Below are 24,401 nucleotides of genomic sequence, written 5' to 3'. Positions count from 1 at the left end.
TTGGTTGGGAGGGACTGTTAGCAGGAATTGAACTCTTCCTCCCCCTGCTAGACTGCTAACCAGTGCCTACAAATACATTTAAAAAAAAGTTCTCATTGACCCTATAGCTCGAGGCATAGTTTGTAGCCATGAGCTTTTCAGCATTTTGGAATCTATCTATAGGCTATTAATTCCATTTGCTTTCTCTTCATGAAGGTTGTTAGCATATTTCAATCTATTTGGAAGAAAGAAAGATTTGCATTTATATAGCATTTTTCACAACCTCAAGACATCCCAAAGCACTTTACAGCCAATGAAGTACTTTTGAAGTGTAGTCACTGTTGAAATGTAGGAAGTTGCAATACATGGAAACAAATTCAAAAATAAAAACAGAAAATGCTGGAAATACTCAGCAGGTTTAGGCAGCATCTGCAGAGAAAGAAACAGAGTTAACATTTCAGGTCAATGACCTCTCGTCAGACTGGAAAAAGTTAGAGATGTAACAGATTTTAAGCAAGTGCATGGCAGGGAAAGGGGGGAGGAGGGGAGGAAAGCACAAAAGGGAGGGTCTGTGAGACAAATTCAAACCTGATTTCAGATTATCTTTGTATTAGTGTTTAATTCACTGCCATTTCTCTTCTAAGAATGCCCACCTTGAAGAAGTTCTGCTCTTCTCACCGACGGGATTTCCGTTTGTCTCTTTTACCTTGTTCCTCTTCATTGCTTTCTGTCTCCCTTCTCGTGTTTGATCAGGTATCTACCAAAACTCGCTTTCACAGCCACATATCTTTCCTCAGCAATTGTCTCCGGCTCCGACTTACTCCACGTGGATTCCAACGGAGATTCCACCCCTCATGTTTTGGATCCACCCAGGACTACAGATATCTCCAAGATATTCAGCGTTCCTCGAACCACTGCTCTCGCCGTATCCTGAGATCCACGCTGAATGCCATGCGCCGCCACATGAACACTCTCGACCTCTCTCTTCAGCAGCACTGACTCACTCTATCTCAAAGCTGTCCGGGTCCGCAGTTCTATTTCATCCTTCGCCTCATCCGGCGCTTTAACAAAAAACTTTTTTTCATCCTTTCAGGTGTCAAGGATCGCACGCTTCAACAACTCTTGGACACCAACGCCCCTCGGGAACCTTCTTCCCCTTCACTTTCCTCCGACCCCATCCCTTCTTCCAATCTCACCCCCTGCCGTGTTTTCACCATCCCCTCTGACCTTCCCCTCTCTGACCCCGAACGATCAGTCCTTAGCAAAGGCCTGAGCTTCATCCCCTTACGCCCCCATCTCAATGAATTTTGAGCTTGGCACGATGCTGAGCTCTTTTTCCGCCACCTTCGTCTCCGTGCCCACTTCTTTGACCAGGAGTCTTCCCCCCACACAGCTGACCCTTTCTCCCGTTTTCAGAATTCTCGTTCTACCTGGACCCCTCCCTCTGGCCTCTTAACCTCTCTAGATCTTTTCATTACAAACTGCCGGCGTGACATCAGCCGTCTCAATTTCCCTGATATCTCCAAGATCTCACTCACTCCAACCTATCTCCTTCTGAACTTGCAGCACTCCATTCTCTCAGATCCAACCCCAACATTGTCATTAAACCTGCTGACAAGGGTGGTGCTTTTGTTATTTGGCGAACCAACCTCTACCTAACGGAGGCTGAACGCCAACTCTCCAACACCTCCTCCTACCTCCGCCTGGACCATGACCCCACTACCGAACATCAAGCCACCATTTCCAAGACTGTCACTGAACTCATCTCCTCTGGAGATCTTCCCTCCACGGCCGTCAACCTCATAATTCCCCAACCCCGCACAGCCCGCTTCTACCTCCTTCCCAAGATCCACAAATAGGACTGCCCCGGTAGACCCATCATTTCAGCCTGTTCTTGCCCCACGGAACTTATCTCTTCCTATCGAAACTCTATTTTTTCTCCCCTTGTCCAGTCTCTTCCCATCTACATCCGCAACTCTTCCGACGCCCTCCGCCACTTTAACAGTTTCCAGTTTCCTGGCCCCAACCGTCTCCTTTTCACTGGACGTCCAATCCCTCTACACCTCCATCCACTCCAGGATGGCCTGAGGGCGCTCCGCTTCTTCCTTGAACAGAGGCCCAACCAGTCCCCATCCACCACCACCCTCCTCCGCCTGGCTGAACTTGTTCTCACATTGAACAACTTCCTCTTTGACTCCACTCACTTCCTCCAAATTAAAGGTGTTGCTATGGGAACCAGCATGGGCCCTAGCTATGCCTGCCTGTTCATGGGATATGTGGAACATTCTTTGTTCCAGTCCTACTCAGGTCCCCTCCCTCATCTCTTTTTCCAGTACATTGATGACTATACCGGTGCTGTTTCCTGCTCTCGCCCTGAACTAGAAAATTTCATTCACTTTGCTTCCAATTTCCACCCTTCCCTCACCTTCACATGGTCCATCTCCAACTCTTCCCTTCCCTTCCTCGACTTCTCTGTCTCCATCTCTGGGGATAGGCTATTGACAAACATTCACTACAAGCCACTGACTCCCACAGCTACCTGGATTACACTTCATCCCACCCCGCCTCCTGTAAGGACTCTATTCCATTCTCCCAGTTTCTCCGTCTCCGCCGCGTCTGTTCTGATGATGCCACCTTCCATACCAGTGCTTCTGACATGTCTTCCTTTTTTCTCAACCGAGGATTCCCCTCTACTGTGGTTGACACGGCCCTTGACTGTGTCCGTTCTATTTCCCACACTTCTGCTCTCACCCCTTCCCCTCCCTCCCAGAACCATGACAGGGTTCCCCTTGTCCTCACCTTTCATCCTACCAGCCTCCGCATTCAACGGACCATCCTCTGCCATTTCTGCCACCTCCAGCGTGACCTCACCATCAAACACATCTTCCTCTCACTTCCCCTTTCAGCATTCCAAAGGGACCGCTCCCTCCGTGACAGCCTGGTCCACTCCTCTATCACCCCCAACACCCTTCCCCTTCACCCGGCACCTTCCCGTGCAAACGCAGGAGATGCAACACATGCCCTTTTACCTCCACCCTTCCCACTGTCCAGAGCCCCAAACATTCCTTCCAGGTGAAACAGCGATTTACTTGTACTTCTTGCAATTTAGTAAACTGTATTCGCTGCTCACAATGCGGTCTCCTTTACATTGGGGAGACCAAACGCAGATTGGGTGACCGCTTTGCGGAACACTTCCGATCAGTCCGTAAGGGTGACCCTGAGCTTCCGGTCGCCTGTCACTTTAATTCTCCACTCCACTCCCACTCATACCTCACCGTCCTTAGCCTCTTACACTGTTCCAATGAAGCTCAACATAAGCTCAAGGAACAGCACCTCATCTTTCGATTAGGCACTTTACAGCCTTCTGGACTCAACATAGAGTTCAACAATTTCAGACCATAACCTCTGCCCCTATTCTTTTTTTTTCCCATTTATTTTATTTATTATATATTTTTTTCTTTCTCCCACACGGCAGCTGTCTTTCATTCTGCCATTTACACTTCATCTAGAGCCATCTTTTGTTTCTTAACTTGCCCCATTACCATCTCCTTTTGCCTTGCACCATCTCTTAATGTCTCTTAATCTCTCCTGCCTTCCATCTAGAGCCATCTTTTGTTTCTTAACTTGTCCCATTACCATCTCCTTTTGCCTTGCACCATCTCTTAATGTCTCTTAATCTCTCCTGCCTTCCATCCTATCACACATCTTCCCTTTTGTCCTTTCCTCCCCTCCCCCTTTTCCCTGCCCCTGCACTTGCTTAAAAACCTGTTCGATCTCCAGCTTTTTCCAGTTCTGATGAAGGGTCATCGACCTGAAACGTTAACTCTGTTTCTCTCTCCACAGGTGCTGCCTGACCTGCTGAGTATTTCCAGCATTTTCTGTTTTTATTTCAGATTATCTTTGTTTTGTTCAGTGCTATGCCTGACCATTCAAGTTCTGATGAAGGGTCCCACTTGCTTTGAACTTGTCTAATTATATGCCAAGAATTCTGCAGAGCTTGCCTTATTTCTCGTGAGTTCAGTCTCGTCCCACAGCGTTACACTATAAAGGCAACTCAGTGGTATAGAAAAAATTGAGTTTGTGCCCATGAATCCCCCTGCCCCCAACCTACTGCTGTGGTACTGTGTGTTGCTCTAGTCCACTGTGCATCATTTGTTTGTTCTGAAGGAGGGGAAGAGGATGAAAGAAATTATAATCTTCATCTTTTCTATTGTCTTTTAGAAATGAAAGAAATTGTGTTAGTTTCTGTCTCGATTTTCGTTAATTCATCCGTGCCAATATTGCTCCCAGATACCAGAACATGAGCTGTCAGGTTCTATTTCTATGTCTTACTACAGTGTACAATCTTTATTTCAGAATTGAGGTCAATGACTATCTCAAAAAGCTTCCCAAAAAGAAAGCTGCAAATATCGTACCTCTGGTAAGCATATATATTTTATAATTTTTGATTTTGAGGACTGCTTGCTTTTACAAGTGTTTTTGATGATACAAAATGTGTAAAGATTTTAAGGTATTCAGCCAGACTACTCTAGTAGTAATATACGGTAGGGGCAATTTACCAAGGCTTCAATGGCAATGTGGTGCCTTCATAGCCGGGAGCATGGGTTGCGAAATCAGATGCACAGGTTGGTGCACCCAATTCATTGTCAGTTTCATTTTGTGGTGAAGAAAAAGTGGGCCGACTGGAGGCTTTCTCGTGAATGGGTTTCATGAACAAGCCTCATTACCTGTTTAAAATTGGTTCCACACTGAATCTCACGGCTTTCTCGCGAATGGGCTTGGTGTCCTGGCCTGCAGGAGTAGGCTTCTTAAAGGTGACTATAACATTTTACTTTTAGCTTGCTCGTTTCTTGTTTGTAGTAATCAAAATGGTCAGGATGTGAATTTGTTTGTGGGTCCCAACGGCACTCTTCGATTTAGAAGGGTACGAGCAATTATTGAGGGGACAAAAAGGCAGTAGTGGTTGTATCGCATATGTTATGTACGGAGCTATGCTTATCCCAGGACCCATACTTACTGATCCAAACTGACCTTTGTGGTCATCACTGCCTCTGCTCAAATGCTTTCTAACCACAGAAAATCATTATGCATGTCAATCCAGAAAGCAGCCATGAAGCCTTCATTATACAACAGTCTATGATGCCTGAATTATTTTAAGGTGTTAAAACACTGGAGGATTGATCTTAGGGCTACCAGAGCTACTTGTTGTATCATGGATGCTGACTTCATTGCGAAGCCCTCTAATAGCAGTGAATGGTCTGCACAGAGTGATCTTAAAACGCAGTGCACTTAAACAGAGTATTAAACTTGGGAATTTGGAGAGAATGGGAATTGGGAACAGAGGGGGAAGGAGGTGCTGCTTTTGCCTCCAGCACTTGTAGTGCTTTGTGTTACCAGTAAATATTTAATTTAATCTACCTAGCACTTAAACTAGATCTAGTAATTAGCTAAAAACTAAGCTACAAACTAAGTTAATTAAATACATAAATTTTAATTAACTAAATAAATAAAACAAAGTTATAAACAGATGGCAGTGCAGGTGGTGTACTACAACTGCAGCATGTGGGAGTTTATGAAGAGCACCGCGGTCCCAGATGACCATGTCTGTAGTAAGTGATTGCATCTCGAGGAACATCAGCTCAGTGTTGTTGAGCTGGAGTTCGAGGTGCAGACATTGCGGGGCATTAGGGAGGGGGAGAGTTATCTGGACACTTTGATCCAGGAGGCAGTCACACCCCTTAGGTTAGGTAGTGGTTCAGGACTGGTTAGTGGTCAGGGACAGGAGGGTGTGACTGCAACTCAGGCAGGTAAGGGGATCCCAGGTGCAGTGCTGGAGGAGCCTCTGCCTTTGCCCTTGTACAACAGGTATGAGGTTCTTGCTGCCTGTGGGGATGAGGGCAAAGGCTGAAGGGTGGATGAGCAAAACTGACCATGGTACCATGGTACAGGAGGCCATTCAAGTGAGGGGAGTGAAAAGGAATGTTGTAGTGCTAGGGGACAGTATAGTCAGGCGGATAGATACTGTTCTTTGCAGCCGTGATCGGGAGTTCCAAAGGCTGTGTTGCCTGCCCAGTGCCAGGGTTAAGGATATCTCCTCACGGCTGGAGATGAACTTGAAGTGGAAGGGGGAGGATCCAGCTTTTGTGGTCCACGTAGGAACCAAAGGCATAGGTACAACTAGGAATGAGGTTCTGCTGAGAGAGTTTGGGGAGCTAGGGTCCAAATTAAAACGCAGAACCTCAAAGGTAATAATGTTTGGATTGTTACCTGAGCCACGTGCAAATTGACATAGGGACAAGCAGATCAGAGAGTTAAATATGTGGTTCAATGAGTGGTGTGGGAGGAAGGGGTTTCAATTCATAAGGCACTGGCACCAGTACTGGGGAAAGAGGGAGCTGTTCCGTTGGGATGGTCTCAACTTGAACCGGGCTGGGACCAGTGTCTTGGTGAATCGAATAACTAGGGCTGTAGATAGGACTTTAAACTAAAAAGGAGGGGAGGGGTCAGGTGAGGGGAAATTTAGAAATCTAAAGTGAAACGTCAAGGCAATGGAGCAGTGTAGCGATTTGGGTAAAGATAAGCAGAGTGTGACAGGAAGGGACAGAAAGTTTAACGGTAAAAGTGCATCAACAAATAAGGTGAAAGCAGGGAATAATGGTAAAAAGTTAAAATTAAAGGCTCTTTATCTGAATGCACGATGCATTTGTAACAAGGTAGACAAATTAGTGGCACAAATAGAGATAAATGGCTTTGGTCTAATAGCCATTACAGAGACGTTGCAAGGTGACCAAGATTGGGAGCTAAATAATCCAGGGTACTTGACGGTTAGAAAAGACAGGCAGAATGGAAAAGGAGGGGGTGGGTGGTAGCCCTGATAATAAAGGATGACATAAGGACAGTTGTGAGAAAGGATCTTGGCTCAGAAGATCAGGAAGTAGAATCAGTATGAGTGGAGATAAGAAATAACAAGGGGCAGTAAACACTGGTGGGAGTAGCTATACCATTGGACAGAGTATTAAGGAACAAATAACAGGAGCTTGTAACAAAGGTAATACAATAATCATGGGAGAATTTACTCTTCATATAGACTGGGCAAATCAAATTGGCAAAGGTAGTCTGGAAGACGAGTTCATGGAATGCATTTGAGACAATTTTCTAGAACCATATGTCATGGAACCAACCAGGGAACAGGCTATTTTAGATCTTGCACTGTGAAATGAGACAGGGTTAATCAGTAATCTCATAGTAAAGGATCCTCTGGGGAAGAGTGATCATAATATAATAAAATTTCACATTGAGTTTGAACGTGAAATACTTCAGTTGGAAACGAGAGTCTTCAACTTAAATAAAGCCAATAAGTATGAGGGGCGAGTTAGCTAAGGTAGATTGGAAAATTAGATTAAAAGGTATGACAGTAGATAAGCAGAGGCTAGCATTTAAAGAAATATTCCAAAATTCTTAATGAATATAGATTCCATTGAGAATCAAAAATGCCACAGGAAAAGTGATCCATCTGTGGCTAACTAAAGAAGTTAAAGATAGTATTAGATTAAAAGAAAAGGCTTATAATGTTGCGAAGAATAGTAGTAAGCCTAAGGATTGTGAAAGCTTTAGAAACCAGCAAAGGATGACCAAAAAATTGATAAGAAGGGAGAAAATAGAATGAGAGTAAACTAGCAAGAAATATAAAAAGAGATTGTAAGAGCTTCTACAAGTATGTAAAAAGGAAAAAAGTAGCAAAAGTAAGCGTTGATCCCTTAGAGGCTGAGCCAGGTGAAATTGTAATGGGGAATAAGGAAATGACAGAGACTTTATACAAATATTTTGTATCTGTCTTCACAGTAGAAGACACAAAAAGCATACCTAAAATAGTGGGGAACCAAGGGGCTAATAAGAGTGATAAACTTAAAGTAATTAAGATCAGTAGAGAAAAAGTACTTGAGAAACTAATGGGACTAAAAGCTGACAAATCCCCTGGACCTGATGGCCTACATCCTAGGGTTCTAAAAGAGGTGGCTACATAGATAGTGGATGCATTGGTTATGATCTTCCAAAACTCCCTAGATTCTAGAATGGTCCCAGCGGATTGGAAGGTAGCAAATGTAACCCCGCTATTCAAGAAAGGAGGGAAAGAGAAAACAGGGAACTACAGGCCAGTTTGCCTGACATCAGTCATCGGGAAAATGCTGGAAACCATTATTAAGGAAGTGGTATCAGGGCACTTAGAAAATCAGAATATGATTAGGCAGAGTCAACATGGTTTTATGAAAGGGAACTTGTGTTTATTAACACATTTATTAGAGTTTTTTGAAGATATAGCTAGCAGGGTAGATAAAGGGGAACCAGTGGATTCAACAAAGGAGGACAAAGGGATTAATTAAGAAAGGGAAAATAGAATATGAGAGTAAGCTTGCAGGGAACATAAAAACAGACTGTAAAAGCTTTTATAGATATGTGAAGAGAAAAAGATTGGTGAAGTCAAGCGTAGGTCCCTTGCAGTCAGAATCGGGGGAATTTATAATGGGGAACAAAGAAATGGCAGACCAACTAAATACATATTTTGGTTCTGTCTTCACAAAGGAGGACACAAATAACCTCCCAGAAATACCAGGGAACATAGGGTCTGATGAAAGGGTGGAACTGAAAGAAATCAGTATTTGTAGGGAAATGGTGTTAGGAAAATTGATGGGACTGAAGGCCGACAAATCCCCAGGGCCTGATAATCTACATCCCAGGGTACTTAAGGAAGTGGCCCTAGAAATAGTAGATGCATTGCTGGTCATCTTCCAGAACTCGATAGACTCTGGAACAGTACCCATGGATTAGAGGGTAGCTAATGTTACCACACTATTCAAAAAAGGTGGCCGAGAAAAAGCAGGGAATTATAGACCGGTAAGCCTGACATCGGTAGTGGGGAAAATGCTAGAGTCCATTATAAAAGATGTAATAGCAGAGTATTGTGGTGAAAATAAATTCACATCTAAACCATGTAAAAGTAAAAAGATGCAGTTTATTATCAGAGCTCTGGGAGAAGCACCTTAGACCCCGCGGTCTGTGTGAGCACCTTCTCGTTCTCTCTTGATTGGTACAGCTTTTTATTCTATTTTCATCCAATCACATTGTATTACAATAATCACCTGATCACATATGGATTCTTTTCAGTATTAATAAAGGTTAGTTACATCTTACTATGCCTTTGGTCACAGGTCAAATTCCCATGACCCCTATATTCTGCTGTGTCTACAATTTTTAGCTAAAGCAACATATTCCTTATCGCTTACGCAAAACGCACATATTCTGTCTGGTCCCACAACTGCATCTTATCTTGGTTTTTCGAAGCTTCTCACATTGTTCTTTGTTTTGGTTTTGCCTTTTTACGTAAGTCAATTTTTATTGTGATATTTCTTATCTTATTCACTTTCACATGACCCCACTCCTTTGTTCTGAGTTTAATTTTGCTAGCATCACTCGTGGTCACCTCAGCTGTCCGAATTCTGAGAGGGTTCAATTTAACCCCTTCAATACAATAGCTAATTAACCCTCCCCTGCAATGATTCTGGCGGTTAGGCCCTCGTGACCCTTCTTGGTCTGCAATACTGGGCTGCAGGTCATAGGTTACAGTATCAACAACTCGTTTGTAACTGAGCCCATTCTTTCTGTTCTGTTCCTTATCTCTGCCACCTGGATTATGAAGTCTGGTTCTACAGGCTGCCAGACCATAGTTGCTAGGCTGAGGTTTCTTTAATAATCTACACAAGCCATTTTGTTTCTTTATGTTACTAGTTTAAGTTTATTAAATCTTTCTCACAGTTCAGCATTAGCTGTGTGTAGCTTGGTGGCTATGCTTTATCTTATTCTTGTAAGGCTCCATTGTATAAAGTCCTTGAGCTGGGCAGACATTTTATCTAGCCACCTGGCTTCCCCTCAGCTCTTAGTGATTTCGCACATAACCCCTTTCCCTTTCCTTTGTTTTGCTCTGCATTTTAAACACTGAGAGGATTTGCTTGTAACCCTTTCACAGAGCACTTGGAAAGCAGTGACAGGATCGGACAAAGTCAACATGGATTTACAAAAGGTAAATCATGCTTGACTAATCTACTGGAATTTTTTGAGGATGTAACTGGTAAAATAGATAAGGGAGAACCAGTGGATGTGGTGTATTTGAACTTTCAGAAGGCTTTCGATAAGGTCCCGCATAAGAGATTAGCGTGCAAAATTAAGGCACATAGGATTGGGGGCAAGGTATTGACTTGGATAGAGAACTGGTTGGCGGACAGAAAGCAAAGAGTTGGAATAAACGGGTCATTTTCCGAGTGGCAGGCAGTGACTACTGGGGTACCGCAAGGATCGGTCCTAGGACCCCAGCTGTTCACAATATATATTAATGATCTGGACGAGGGAATTGGATGTAATATCTCCAAATTTGCAGACGACACAAAGCTGGGTGGGAGGGTATGCTGCGAGGAGGATGTCATGAAACTCCAGTACGATTTGGACAGGTTAGGTGATCGGGCAGAAACATGGCAAATGCACTATAATATGGATAAATGTGAGGTTATCCACTTTGGTGGCAAAAACAGGAAGGCACATTATTATTTGAATGGCAATAGATTGGGAGAAGGGGAAGCGCAAAGAGACCTGGGTGTTCTTGTGCACCAGTCGCTGAAGGTAAGCATGCAGGTGCAGCAGGCGGTTAAGAAGGCAAATGGTATGTTGGCCTTCGTAGCAAGAGGGTTCGAGTACAGGAACAAGGATGTCTTGCTACAGTTGTACAGGGCCTTGGTGAGACCGCACCTTGAGTATTGTGTGCAGTTTTGGTCACCTTATCTGAGGAAGGACGTTCTTGCCATGGAAGGAGTGCAGCGAAGATTCACCAGGCTGATACCTGGGATGGCAGGAATGACGTATGAGGAGAGATTGTGTCGATTGGGCTTATACTCACTGGAGTTTAGAAGATTAAGAGGGGATCTCATCGAAACCTATAAAATTCTGCCAGGCCTGGACAGACTAGATGCTGGAAGGATGTTCCCGATGGTCGGGGAGTCCAGAACCAGGGGTCATAGTCTAAGGATAAGGGGTAGGACATTTAGGACTGAAATGAGGAGGAATTTCTTCACCCAGAGAGTTGTGAACCTGTGGAATTCTCTGCCACAGAGGGCGGTGGAGGCCAGTTCATTAAATATATTCAAGAAAGAGTTGAATATATTTCTTAAGGCTAAAGGGATCAAGGGATATGGGGAGAAGGCAGGGACTGGGTACTGAATTTCAATGATCAGCCATGATCTCATTGAATGGCGGAGCAGGCTCAAAGGGCCGAATGGCCTACTCCTGCTCCTATCTTCTATGTTTCTATGTATATTTGGATTTCCAAAAGGCATTCGATAAGGTGCCACATAAAAGATTGCTATGCAAATAAGGGCTCATGGGGTTGGGGGTAATATATTAGCAAGGATAGAGGATTGGTTAACAGACAGAAAACAGAGAATAGGGATAAACAGGTCATTTTCAGGTTGGCAAGCTGTAACTAGTGGTGTGTCGCAAGGATCAGTGCTTGGGCCTCAGCTATTCACAATCTATATTCATGAATTAGATGAAGGTACTCATTGCAATGTATCCAAGATTGCTGGCGATACAAAGCTAGGTGGGACAGTAAGCTGTGAGGAGAACACAAAGAGCCTGCAAAGAGACATAGACAGGTTAAGTGAGTGGGCAATAAGGTGGCAGATGGAGTATAATGTGGGGAAATGTGATATTATTCATTTTAGTAGGAAGAATGGAAAAACAGAATATTTTTTAAATGGTGAGAAACGATTAAATGTTGGTGTTCAGAGAGATTTAGGTGTCCTCGTACAGGAAACACAGAAAGTTAGCATGCAGATACAGCAAGCAATTAGGAAGGCAGATGGTGTGTTGGCCTTTATTGCAAGGGGGTTGGAGTACAAGAGTAAGGAAGTCTTACTACAATTGTACAGGGCTTTGGTGAGACCAAACCTGGAGTACTGTGCACAGTTTTGGTCTCCTTATCTGAGAAAGGACATAGATGCCTTAGAGGTGGTGCAACAAAGATTCCCTGGGCTGAGAGATTGAGTAGATTGGGCCTGTGCTCTCTGGAGATTAGAAGAATGAGAGGTGATCTCATTGAAACATATAAGATTCTGAGGGGAATTTACAGGGTAGATGCTGAGAGGTTGTTTCCCCTGGCTGGAGAATCTAGAACTAGGGGGCATAGTCTCAGGATAAGGGATCGGCCATTGAAGACTGAGATGAGGAAGAATTTCCTCACTCAGGGTTGTGAATCTTTGGAATGCTCTACCCCAAAAGGCTGTGGAAGCTGAGTCATTGAGTATATTCAAGGCTGAGATAGATAGATTTTTGGACTCTAGGGGAATCAAGGGATATGGGGATCGGGCGGGAAATTAGAGTTGAGGTCGAAGATCAGCAATAATCTTTTTGAATGGTAGAGCAGGCTCGAAGGGCCATACGGCCTCCTCCTGCTCCTAATTCTTATGATCTTAAGTTCTTATGTTTACCTTAGTCTGCAAGTCTGAGGATCTGTTTGCAGTTCATTGGGCGTTATCTGCACCTGAGGAGAAAAGGCTGCTGTCCAGCTTTGGCACAATGAAATTGTGTGTAAAAATAGGGCAGTGTTTATGTGCAGCCCTTTAAACGGTACCACACAGAGGGTGCAGGAATTCCCAACAGTGACCTGCCTCTGTGCAGCTGGCATTGTATGTTTTTGCTTGCAGGTGGCTGTTGTGTATTTTGAATGTGTATTAGAATTGTCCCACATGGGATACCGTAGTGGTGATTTGCAATGCACTATGGGAAATGTAGTGCATTGAGTGAAGAAGCACATTGTAAATAAAATGGCCGTTAACTAAACTCTCCACCCCGGAGTCCTTCTTAATTGTTATATAGGTAAGGGTATAAAACCCCTTGAGACACAACAAAACTGGTGACGAGGACGACAGACTTACGTATCACTTTGCACTGGAATCGGCGATGTTTAAAGTAAGAAGTTCCTGTCTTTTCTTAATGGCGCGCCCGCAGTTTAGTGCTGATGCAATCACCTCGTAAAGGTGGCGGTTCGTGTGTTACACAAATAAGAAGGGGGAGAGTAACGATACAGTGAAACGAAGTGGAGGAAAAGGACTGTAAACATTTTTTTTTAAACATGGAGGAAAAGGACTGTAAAGAAAAAAAAATAACAAAATGGCTATGCTAACCGTTTGGACCATTTGATGAAACGGCGGAGCAATGGAGTGCTTATACAGAGCGTTTCGGATTTTTCGTGACTGCAAATGGCATTAAAGATGACGTGAAAGTGGCGACGTTCCTCAGTGTGATCGGAGCAAAAACATTTGGCTTGTTACGGAGTTTGATGCACCCGGATAAGCCCGGCGCTAAGACATATGATCAGATTGTGGAAGTTTTGGAAACACATTTCGCACCCAAGCCGCTGCTGATTGCCGAGAGGTTCAGGTTTCACAAACGAAACCAAGGGGAGGGTGAGTCCATAGCCGAATATGTTGCAGTGCTAAAGAAGCTAACTGAGCATTGTGAGTTTGGTGAAACTCTAAATGACACTGTCCGTGATAGGTTTGTGTGTGGATTAAGATGTGAAGCAACACAGAAGCGCTTGCTCACGACTGACAAACTGATGCTTAAATCAGCAGTGGAGCTCGCTGTGTCTTTGGAGTTAGCAGCTAAAGATGCACAGCTGTTGGGGGCTGCAACAAGAGTGCACAAGGTAGCAGTTACACTGGATAAGCATGCAAGGGGCGCCAGAGAGTGTTACAGATGTGGAAGGTCAGGTCATCAGCCATCTGACTGCTGGTGTAAAGACCTGACCTGTCAGAAATGTGAAAAGAAAGGACACATTGAACGTGTGTGTAAAGGGCAAAGCAAACAATCCTACACAGAGACACACAAAAACAAACAAGGAAACACATCCAACTGGCGTTCTAAAAAGAAAAACCTACACATGGTGAAACAAGAACAGGAAGACAGTGACACAGACTCTGATGGGGAGCTGAATCTCCATGTGTTAATGGTGAATGGAGGCTCATCAGGCTATGGAGTCACTCCACTACTAGAGGGAATACCGGTCAAAATGGAGCTGGATACGGGGGCCGCTGTCTCCTTGATTTCAGAGAAGCTATTCAAAGAAAAACTGAACCACCTATCACTGACGCCGGCCAAGCTCATCTTAAAGACCTACACTGGGGAAACAGTCCCAATGCTGGGTAAGACGGAGGTCAAGGTGGAGCTTAATGGACAAACCGTGATGCTGCCAGTTTACGTGGTCAAGGGTGACTATCCATCCCTGATGGGCAGGCCATGGTTGGAGAAAATTCATCTGGATTGGAAAAAAGTGAATGCGGTGTCAGTCGAAGAGGCGGGGCTAGCGGCAGTGTTGACAAAGCATGCGGCTGTCTTTGACGGAGAATTGGGGAGTATGAAGGGGATTACGGTCAAACTCAAGGTGAAGCCTGACAGCCAGCCACGATTCCTGAAGGCCAGGAACGTCCCCATGCCCTCAGACCAAAGGTGGAGGCTGACCTGGAGCGTCTGGTCAAGATAGGGGTCCTGGTGCCAGTTTCGCACAGTGAGTGGGCCACGCCCGTGGTACCAGTGATGAAGAGTGATGGTGCGGTTCGCTTATGTGGAGATTTCAAAGTAACAGTGAATCCTGTGCTCTCAGCTGAACAGTACCCCCTCCCCATCATTGAAGATCTTTTCGCAGGTCTAGCAGGCGGTCAGAAATTTAGCAAAATTGCCAAGCCTACTTGCAGATGCATATAGAAGAGGACTCACAGAAGTACCTCACCATCACCACCCACAAGGGCCTCTACAGGTACTGCCACCTACCCTTTGGTATAACGTCAGCACCAGCATTGTTTCAGCGGGCTATGGACCAGATCTTAAGCGGCATTCCAGGGGTACAATGTTATCGCGACGATATCCTTGTCACAGGAAAGGACGACAACGAGCATCTGCAGAACCTGACGAAGGCACTGGGAAGACTTGAAGAATATGGCTTACGCGTTCGCAAGGACAAATGCGAATTTTTCAAGCCATCGGTGGAGTACCTAGGCCATGTCATCGACACGGACGGCCTACACACAGCACCATCGAAAGTGAAAGCCATTGCCGACGCTCCTGCACCTACAAATGTCAGCCAGCTGCGGTCATTCTTAGATCTCCTGAACTATTACGGAAAGTTTATTCCACAGCTGGCATCACTGTTGAAGCCATTACATGAGTTGCTGTGTCAGGGCAAGGCCTGGGCGTGGATGAAGGAGTGCGAAGCTGCATTCAAGAAAGCCAAAGCAGCTTTGACTGACCCCAGAGTGTTGACGCACTTTGACCCGTCGTTGCAGATTCAGCTGGCCTGTGACGCATCGCCTTATGGCGTCGGCACGGTCATGTCCCACATCTTTCCCTCAGGTGAAGAGAAGCCAATTGCATTCGCGTCAAGGTCCCTGAGCAAGGCGGAGGTGAAATACCCGCAGATCGAAAAAGAGGCTTTGGGCATCATCTTTGGAATCAAAAAGTTCCATCACTACTTGTTCGGAAGGAAATTCACCTTGCTGATGGATCATCGTCCTCTGACATCGATCTTTGGTCCACACACAGGAATACCCTCCCCGGCAGCGTGCAGGATGCGGCGCTGATGTTAAGCGCTCACAATTACAACATCAAATACCGGAGGTCAGCAGCACATGGCAATGCAGACGGATTGTCAAGACTTCTGCTGCCTGTGCCCTCTGAAGGCTGTGAGCAGAAGATTTTCTACTTTGACATAGTGAGCAATGCCCCTGTCACGGCCCGGCAGGTCAAGAAAGAGACCAGAGTGAACCCTACGCTATCCAAGGTGCTGGATCGGGTGATGCGAGGAGACGGATCACGGGTGTCAGACGCACCACCTGAGCTCCTACCTTACCTGTCAAGAGGGAAGGAGTTGTCTGTCACGTCAGGATGCCTCCTTTGGGGCATGCGAGTGATCATACCACCAAAGCTGCGGAAACATGTCCTCAACGAGCTGCACTCAGGACATTGTGGTAGTGTCCGGATGAAGGAGCTGGCACGAAGCTACTTCTGGTGGCCCAGTCTGGATCATGAAATTGAAGTTGAAGCGAAATCATGCCCATCATGCGAGACAACCAGGGATACGCCAAGAGCAGCGCCACTGCATCCATGGGAATGGCCGGCGACACCGTGGCAACGGATCCACCTGGACTTCACGTGACCAGTGGAAGGAGCGATGTTCCTGGTCGCGGTGGACTCCCATTCCAAATGGCCGGAGGTTGCAATAATGTCCACTACCACTACGGAGAAAACCATCGAGACTCTGAGAGAGATGTTCGGGCGATTTGGTCTGCCAGAGCAGATCGTAACCGACAATGGAACACAGTTCACATCCCAGGAGATGGAGGAGTTCCTCAAGAGCAATGGAATCCAGCACATGTTCTCCGCGCCTTATCATCTATCCATGAATGGATTGGCGGAGAGATTTGTCAGAACGCTGAAACGCGCGCTGAAAGCGGCAAGAAGTGATGCTCCTCTAAAGCAGCGCCTGAATGCTTTCTTGCTGAAATACTGAAACACGCCTCATGCTACGACTGGAGCATCTCCTGCTTACCTACTCATGGGAAGGCAGCTACGGACACGCCCTTGACCTGCTGAGGCCAACGTCCACAGAAGCAGTGGTGCACGCCAATCAGCAGGATCAAGTCAGCAGACGAGGTCAGAGGTCCAAAGAACGACACTTTGTAGTGGGGGGCAAAGTCCTCGCGCGTAACTACACCACCACGGAGCGGTGGGTCCCGGCTACGGTCATTCAAAAGACGGGCCCCGTTTCATACCGAGTCCGCACCGGAGACGACCGAACATGGAAACGGCATGTAGACCAGTTACTGCCAAGACAGTCGCCACAGGTAACCCAAGAAACAGAGGATCAAGGACCTGCTGGAGGCTCCAGCAGGGACTGGTCGTCCGACCCTGAGACGGTGGCACCATCCACTCTTGTGCCATCGAGGGAGGAAGCCACGCCTGCAGGGTCACGGGAGAGCCAGCCAGAGCCTGCTCCTGAGACTAGGCATTACCCCCATAGAGAAAGGCAGCTTCCAGAGCGCCTTAGTTACAGTTAGTGCTAACCTGTGTGAATGGGGCAGAATAATCCTCAGGGTTAGCGGAATGTAGAGGCAGTCTACCCTCTCTTCCAAAGTTATAGTCATTTTCAGTTATTCTGTTTTGTGGACATTCTATTTTAAGGGGGAGGAAATATGTTGTGTATTTTGAATGTGTATTAGAATTGTCCCACATGGGATACCGTAGTGCTGATTTGCAATGCACTATGGGAAATGTAGTGCATTGAGTGAAGAAGCACATTGTAAATAAAATGGCCGTTAACTAAACTCTCCACCCCGGAGTCCTTCTTAATTGTTATATAGGTAAGGGTATAAAACCCCTTGAGACACAACAGTGGCCTTCAATTCAAATATGATCTCCATGTTTAATGCAAAAACAGAGATGGATAAACCAGGTAACTATAGATCAGTTATAGAAAGAAAGAAAGATTTGCATTTATATAGCACTTTTCACGACCAGCGGACGTCCCAAAGCACTTTACAGCCAATGAAGTACTTTTTGTAGTGTAGTCACTGTTGTAATGTAGGAATATATACTAACATCAGTTATACTAACATCAATTGTGGGCTAACTCTTTAGAATCTACAATTTGAGATGAAATTGGTGTGCATTTAGAAATGCACAAAATAATCAAGAACAGCCAGCACAGATTTATTAAAGGTGAGTTGTATTTGACAAATTTGAGTTTGTTCAAGATTCTACTGATTTGAATTCGCTTTTGTCTATAATCAGTAAATTTGGTATATCTGGATTTTCCAAAGGTGATAGATAAGTTATCTCACAGGATGCTTTGTGACAAGTGTCTAGCTGCATAGTATAAGAGAAAATGTAGCCACATGGATAGAAAATTGGTTTATGGACAGTAACAAATGATTAGGGTTAATGGATGTCGCATGGATTGAAGAAAGGTTGGAAATGGTGTACTTCAGGGGTCAGTCCTGGGTCCACTTCTGTCCTTGATGTATTTAGATGATTTGGACTAGAACATAGGGTACACAATGTCGAAATTGGCTGACAACACAAAACTAGAAGATGTGGCAAACAGCGAGGAGCACTGTAAAAGCATTTAGGAGGACAAGTATGGGCACACAGGTGACAGATTCAATTTGATGAGGAGAAGTGTGAGGTAATACATTTTGGGGGAGAACATGAAGAGTGGGTGTGTATATTCAATGGAAAGGCACTGAAGGTTGTGGAGGAACACAGACACCTAGGGGAGCAAATACATCATTCCATGTAAGTGTTAGTGCAGGGAGCTACATAGAGGCTGAATAGGCACAGGCATGATGGGCTGAATGGCCTCCTTCTGTGCTGTATCATTCTATGATTATATTAGTAAAAGAACAAATAAGTAATACATTTGTACCAAGCAATGGTTAGGTCACAGTTAAAATACTGTGTGCAGTTTTGGACATCCCATTATATAAAGGACAAAGGCCATAGGGAGCGTACAGCAGAGCGGTGCCAGGGATGGGAAACTGTGCATTATTTTTTAGCTTAATGCTGTACTTAATTCAAAATGTTATTTTACTTCTCTCAATCCCCATTTGCCATGCATATGTTGGTGATTTTGTTTTGGGCTGTGAACACTTATTCAAATTCACCAATTGTCCTCGTTGAGCAATTACAGATTATGTATACAGCAGAACTTAACCATGATGACTGGGAAGAATATGCCAACAATTGCTGGGGTATTCCCTTATTTCTGGTGAAGAAATGGAAAAGCTATTTTGGATTATATGTTGGTGATAAATCTGATGTTATATTTTATTAATTCCCTTCTCCTTTCCCAATTCACAGAGTCAATCTTCCCCACCTTCCTGCAGTTCCCAGTGATTCTGTTTTCCTTCTCCTATGTTCACACTGGCTCTCTTCTTTCCTTCTTCATCCCCATTTCATTTTGGTACTGTTCTCCTCTTTCCCCTATTCTTCCTTCTATCAGTTCATGGAGCCAGTCTTCTGTGATTTGCCCCTCACCACTGCTCCTGGCTCCTACCTGATGCTACTGCTCTGGGAGATTGAGCGTTGCTGCATGCTGTGGATGAGAGTTCCCAAATTGCAAAACAGGTTCCATAGAAAACAACAGAGACTACAATTTGAGACTATCTTATGAGCTGATCCAAAGCCAGCGGACGTTAGAAAACCAGACTACCAGCTGGAATGTAAAGTCATTTGAATTAAAGTCTTGTCTTCCCTTTTAAAATTTCTCAAAGAATTGTGTTCTGTGGGTGCTTTTCAAAGAATTTTACAACTTATCCTGGAAAACTAGCTTGATTGGTTTCCTTTATTGTTTTAGTCTCCGTTCTTCTCTATCTGTTGGCCCATTGTTTTAGAATGGACCTACACAGGAGCAGTCAGGGACATCGTGGAGCAGCTTAGCAGCAAGAGAGGCTGACCTTGTGTGACTTCTAGTGGATAGAATAATTCAGATTTGCAAGAAAGAAAGATCAAACAGATTTCAATAACTATGCCATTTTCAGTGCCTGATCAGATTAACATGAATATTGCTTTCTCAGGACTCAATGGTAAAACTCTCGTGGTAATGTTTCTCTTGCCTAATGTGGAAAGCTAGTGGCCTTGAATTCCGGCCAGAAGTGCGCTGCCCACCATATTGGTACAGGAGATTTGTGCTGGCGGCAGGAATGCACGGCGGCAACATTCTAAGCTCCAAATAATTATGTAAATTAAGGTCTCGGGCTTCCATTTTCGATCGCCCCAGTGCTTCACTCGCTATGTGCTGACCTTGTTCTGTTACTTTGTAAAATGTACCCACCCTTACAAACTTTCACAATTTTAATAATTCTGGCATAACTGTTTTTAACTTTCAGAAAGTGATAAACCTACAGATTATGTTTGAGTTGACAAGGCTTGATGTCGTTGAAAGTGTAATTATCCAGCACAACAACAAGTCACGTGCCCACTTCAATCTGACTCTTCCTGTCGATGTGGTAGTATCAGCTAATCCAGGCGACCCGTGGGGAAAGTATGTATTGTCCTAAATATTAAATGGTTTCCAAATTCATTTAGTATGTTAACACTGCAATAATGTAGTCCATGGTCAATAATACATTGTTGGTAAAATAGTTTTTAACATGTTGACTCCATGAGCTCCTTAAGTTAAATGTTTCCACCAGACTGCTGTCCAAATTTGTTTGGTTTCATTCTAAGGCACTTGCTGGATAGTTTGTGCCAATGGACTGTTTTCCCTGGAGGCACAAGATTTCCATTTATTTCATATTCTTTGGCATTGACCGAAGTACTTTTATAGAGAATTTTGCATCTGCTCTTATATACTTTTGACAAACTCCTAAACAACAACAACAACTTGTATTTATATAGCATCTTTAACATAGTAAAACGTCCCAAGGCGCTTCACAGGACTATTATAAGACAAAAAATTTGACACCGAGCCACATAAGGAGCAATTAGGGCAGATAACCAAAAGCTTGGTCAAAGAGGTAGGTTTTAAGGAGCGTCTTAAAGGAGGAAACAGAGGTAGAGAGACGGAGAGGTTTAGGCAGGAAATTCCAGAGCTTAGGGTCTAGGCAACAGAAGGCATGGCCATCAATGGTTGAGCGATTAAAATCAGGGATGCTCAAGAAGGTAGAATTAGAGGAGCACAGATATCTTGGGGGGTTGTGGGGCTGGAGGAGATTACAGAGATAGGGAGGAGCGAGACCATGGAGGGATTTGAAAACAAGGATGAGAATTTTGAAATCGAGGCATTGCTTAACCAGGAGCCAATGTAGGTCAGTGAGCACAGGGGTGAGATGGGTGAACGAGACTTGGTGCGAGTTAGGACACGAGCAGCCGAGTTTTGGATGACCTCAAGTTTATGTAGGGTAGGAAATGGGAGGCCAGCCAAGAGTGTATTGGAATTGTCAAGTCTAGCAGTAACAAAGGCATGGATGAGGGTTTCTGCAGCGGATGAGCTGAGACAAGGGTGGAGATGGGCGATGTTACGGAGGTGAAAATAGGCGGTCTTAGTTATGCCGCGGATATGCGGTCGGAAGCTCATTTCAGGGTCAAATATGACACCAAGGTAGCAAACAGTATGGTTTAGGCTCAGGCAGATGTTAGGGAGAGGGATGGAGTCAGTGGCTAGGGAACGGAGTTTGTGGCGGGGACTAAAAACAATGGCTGCAGTCTTCCCAATATTTAATTGGAGAAAATTTCTGCTCATCCCGAACTGGATGTCGGACAAGCAGTCTGACAATTTAGAGACCGTGGATGGGTCAAGAGAGGTGGTGGTGAGGTAGAGCTGGGTATCGTCAGTGTACATGTGGAAACTGACGCTGTGTTTTCAGATGATGTCGCCAATGGGCAGCATGTAGATGAGAAATAGGAGGGGGCCAAGGATAGATCCTTGAGGGACACCAGAGGTAACAATGCGGGAGTGGGAAGAGAAGCCATTGCAGGTGATTCTCTGGCTACGATTAGATGGATAAGAATGGAACCAGGCGAGTGCAGTCCCACCCAGCTGGATGATGGTGGAGCGGCGTTGGAGAAGGATGGAGTGGTCAACCATATCAAAGGCTGCAGACAAGTCAAGAAGGACGAGGAGGGATAGTTTACCTTTGTCACAGTGACTTTGATGAGAGCTGTTTCGGTACTGTGGCAGCTGCAAAAACCTGATTTGAAAGGGATTCAAACATGGATTTGCGGCAAAGATGGGCATGAATTTGGGAGGCGACAACACGTTCAAGGACTTTGGAGAGGAAAGAGAGGTTGGAGATGGGGCGGAAGTTTGCAAGGACGGAGAGGTAAAAGATTGTTTTTTTTGAGGAGAGGGGTGATGACAGCAGATTTGAGGGAGAGGCAGACAGTACCTGAGGAGAAAGAACCGTTAAAAATGTCAGCTAACATGGGAGCCAGAAAAGGAAGTTGGGTGGTCAGCAGTGTTTTCAAAATTTTTTAAGTTGAGAGTGAATAATGGCACCCTCTCGAAGACCCTCAGCAAATACTGACACACGTCTAGAGACTCCCTCCCTGAACTTTGGAAAGCACAGTCCGTTATCCAAAGAACCACAGGCCGGAATTTTTACTTTGAAGAGAGTGTGGGTTTGCAAGCGGGTGGGCAGTTAAAAGCACTGAAATTGACAGCGAGCCAGGAAGCTGGCTTCAACCCACCAGCTTCCGCCTTTAACCCGGGCGCGTTAGTCAGTGTGCCAGAGACCCACTTGGGAGAGGCGGGTGAGCTAATTAAAGTAGTTGAGAGCTCGTTAGGAGGCAATTAACAGTGTTTTTAACCTGATGTTGGTGCTTTTACTGGCTGACCATGGGATTCACGGGTTTGCTGAATCTCGTCAATGAAAGCAAAGTGAGAGTAGAGCGGCCATTGCGGGAGTTGAACAACTGTTAGTAAAAAAAAATCACATAAATACTCACACCTCACACCTGCTTCCTTGCCAAAGGAAAGGCTCTTGCTGGCACCATTTGTGCTGAGAGTTTGTTTTCAGGAGTTTGCAGGTAATTTCTACAACTTCAGAAGTTACTCTCACTACATTGGAAGTCACTCTCATTACATTGGAGGATTGTGCCTCTGATCTCCACTTTAGCTGGCATCTATCAGATCAGCATGGCTGCCGCTTATGCTAATTCACCTTGGACCTCAGATTTGCACCATGATGAGCCCCAGCAGCAACAACACCAGCAGCAACAGCAGCCTTCTCCTCACTGACCTGGCGCTCCACAAGAGAGAGGGAATAAGCACAGGGTTGCACCTCGCAGGAGGTGATACTGCCAACACAGGGGGTATATAGGCAGAGGATCAGCTTCCTGCACATGATTGAACATGAGTGCCTCAGTAGCCTCAGGCTATTGCGTCAGGTCGTGGCAGACAGAGCGCAGCAGCGAGGATTGGAGCTGCTGGAGGAGCAAGGCGCAGAGTGCAGAGCCACTTCAGAGGAGGAGGAGTGAGAGGAACATGAGGAGGCGGAGGAGGAACCTGAAGTGGACATGGCACTAATAGCGGCGCATATTGCTGCCCGAGAGACCCGGGAGGGCCTCATAATGGCACAATTTAGTTAGGTTGCACTACTGCACCCATATGGCACCCAGATGCTGAACTAACTTCCCCACCCACCACCACAAAGCAGTACTAAAATGACCAAACCATTCCTATCACACACACTCATTGCTTGAAGTTAAGTAATGTCTTACCATTCACTCCAACTGACAAGGCCACTTTCCAGGTAGCAGGCAAAAATGGACAGAACGGGAAAGTGGTGCAAAGAAATAAATTTATGTGGCTCATAACCTCAACAGAAATGTAACCCTTGTGCATCCCCTTGTGCAATTGTAGCTGCGCTGAGCAAAAATATAGCTTATTTGTTATATCCCAGTTTTATGTTCAAACTCTTCTACTAAGTTTACATTTTACCAATCCCGTGAGCATTTGCATTACAGAATTGTTTTTAATTTATTCATTCACAGGATGTGGGTATCGCTGGCAAGGCCGGCATTTATTGCCCATCAGAAAGTGGTGGTCAGCCACCTTCTTGAACCGCTGCAGTCCTTGTGGTAAAGGTAGTCCCACAGTGCTGACTTTATCGTAGTGGTTTGGTACAACTGAGTGGCTTGCTAGACCATTTCAGAGGGCAGTTAACAGTCAACCACATTGCTGTGGGTCTGGAGTCACATATAGGCCAGACTGGGTAAGGATGGCAGATTGCCTTCCCTAAAGGACATTAGTGAACCAGTTGGGTTTTTCCAACAATCTGGTAGTTTCATGGTCACCATTACTGATACTAGCTTTTTAATTCCAACTTTATTTAATTAACTGAATTTAAATTCCCCAGCTGCTGTGGTGGGATTTGAACTCACGTCTCTGGATCATTAGTCCAGTAACATAACCATTATGCTACCATACCCTGGGACTAGGGACAGGGTCACTGGCAAGGCTTGGAAGCTAAGCAGAGCCAGGCCTGGTTAGTACCTGGCGGGGTGACCATCAGGGAAAACCAGGTGTAGAAGGTCACGGAAGGAGCCCCGAGGAGGGGCGGTTGGTGAGAAGGTCACGGAAGGAGCCCCGGGAGGGGCGGCTGGTGAGCAGGCCCGGGCGTTGGGCTGAAGATTGTCGGACAGGAGGAATGGCGGAAATGGAATGGCGGCGCGCACAGACGCAGCGGCTTTGCTTCTCCCAGGATGGTGCTATTTACGTTTAATGTTAATGTTATTTGTACTGGACTCATGGGAGCTTGCAAGATCACATTTCGTTGTTCATGTACTTGTGCATTGTACAATGACAATAAAGTTGAGTTATTATT

The 24,401-nt window shown here is 45.2% G+C and overlaps 1 protein-coding gene across 1 annotated transcript in view; it reads left to right on the top strand.

Moving 5' to 3' along the window:
• The window catches only part of LOC147124084 (ufm1-specific protease 2-like), a 182,098-nt gene that overhangs the window by 47,318 nt on the left and 110,379 nt on the right, over nucleotides 1–24,401 (top strand). The window contains exons 4-5 of the mRNA XM_085981408.1: nucleotides 4,336–4,399; nucleotides 19,962–20,116. Coding sequence (XP_085837534.1) covers nucleotides 4,336–4,399; nucleotides 19,962–20,116 — 219 coding nt within the window. The remainder of the gene's footprint in view (nucleotides 1–4,335; nucleotides 4,400–19,961; nucleotides 20,117–24,401) is intronic.

This window comes from Somniosus microcephalus, chromosome 1 (genome assembly GCF_052327205.1).
Source record: "Somniosus microcephalus isolate GS21.2 chromosome 1, FLI_Smic_1.0, whole genome shotgun sequence".
In the NCBI taxonomy this organism is placed as follows: domain Eukaryota; kingdom Metazoa; phylum Chordata; class Chondrichthyes; order Squaliformes; family Somniosidae; genus Somniosus; species Somniosus microcephalus.
This window is presented reverse-complemented; position numbering and strand designations above follow the sequence as displayed.